The sequence below is a fragment of the Buceros rhinoceros genome, unplaced genomic scaffold (assembly GCF_000710305.1).
Source record: "Buceros rhinoceros silvestris isolate BGI_N320 unplaced genomic scaffold, ASM71030v1 scaffold21357, whole genome shotgun sequence".
Classification (NCBI taxonomy): domain Eukaryota; kingdom Metazoa; phylum Chordata; class Aves; order Bucerotiformes; family Bucerotidae; genus Buceros; species Buceros rhinoceros.
The window spans coordinates 1,813-2,352 of record NW_010424219.1 but is presented as its reverse complement, the minus strand read 5'-3'; the positions used below and the strand labels follow the sequence as shown (position 1 = coordinate 2,352).

At 67.0% G+C, this 540-nt stretch overlaps 1 protein-coding gene across 1 annotated transcript in view; it reads left to right on the top strand.

Moving 5' to 3' along the window:
* VTN (vitronectin) overlaps window positions 1–540 on the top strand; it is a gene marked incomplete at its 5' end in the record, with an annotated part of 3,000 nt that overhangs the window by 844 nt on the left and 1,616 nt on the right. The window contains 2 exons of the mRNA XM_010140717.1: window positions 87–243; window positions 346–495. Coding sequence (XP_010139019.1) covers window positions 87–243; window positions 346–495 — 307 coding nt within the window. The remainder of the gene's footprint in view (window positions 1–86; window positions 244–345; window positions 496–540) is intronic.

Genomic DNA, 540 nt, shown 5'->3' with positions numbered 1-540 from the left:
AGTCTCCGCCCCCCCCCCCCCGGCCAGCCCCATGCCTGGGGCTGCCCCCAGCCCTTTGCCCCCCGCTCTGGCCCATCCCCCCCCAGGGCAGCCAGTACTGGCGCTTTGATGACGGAGCCCTGGACCCTGGGTACCCCCGCGACATCTCGGAGGGTTTTGAAGGCATCCCGAACAATGTGGACGCAGCCTTCGCCCTCCCCGCGCACAGCTACCACGGCAGTGAGAGAGTCTATTTCTTCAAGGGTAAGGGGCGCAGCCCCCCGCTGCTGGGCAGCGGTGGCTGTGGGCAGGACACCCCTCCAGAGCGCGTGTCCCCCCGCTAACGCCCTGTGCATCCTCTCCTAGGCAAGTACTACTGGTCCTACGACTTCGCCCAACAGCCCACGCAGGCTGACTGTGAGAAGTCCTCCCCCTCCGCCGTGTTCAAGCACTACGCCTTCATGAACCGCGACAGCTGGGAGGACATCTTCCAGATCCTCTTTGGCAGCAGGAGCAGTACGGGCCGGGCCAGCCCCGGGGCAAGGGGCAGGCGGGTGCCAA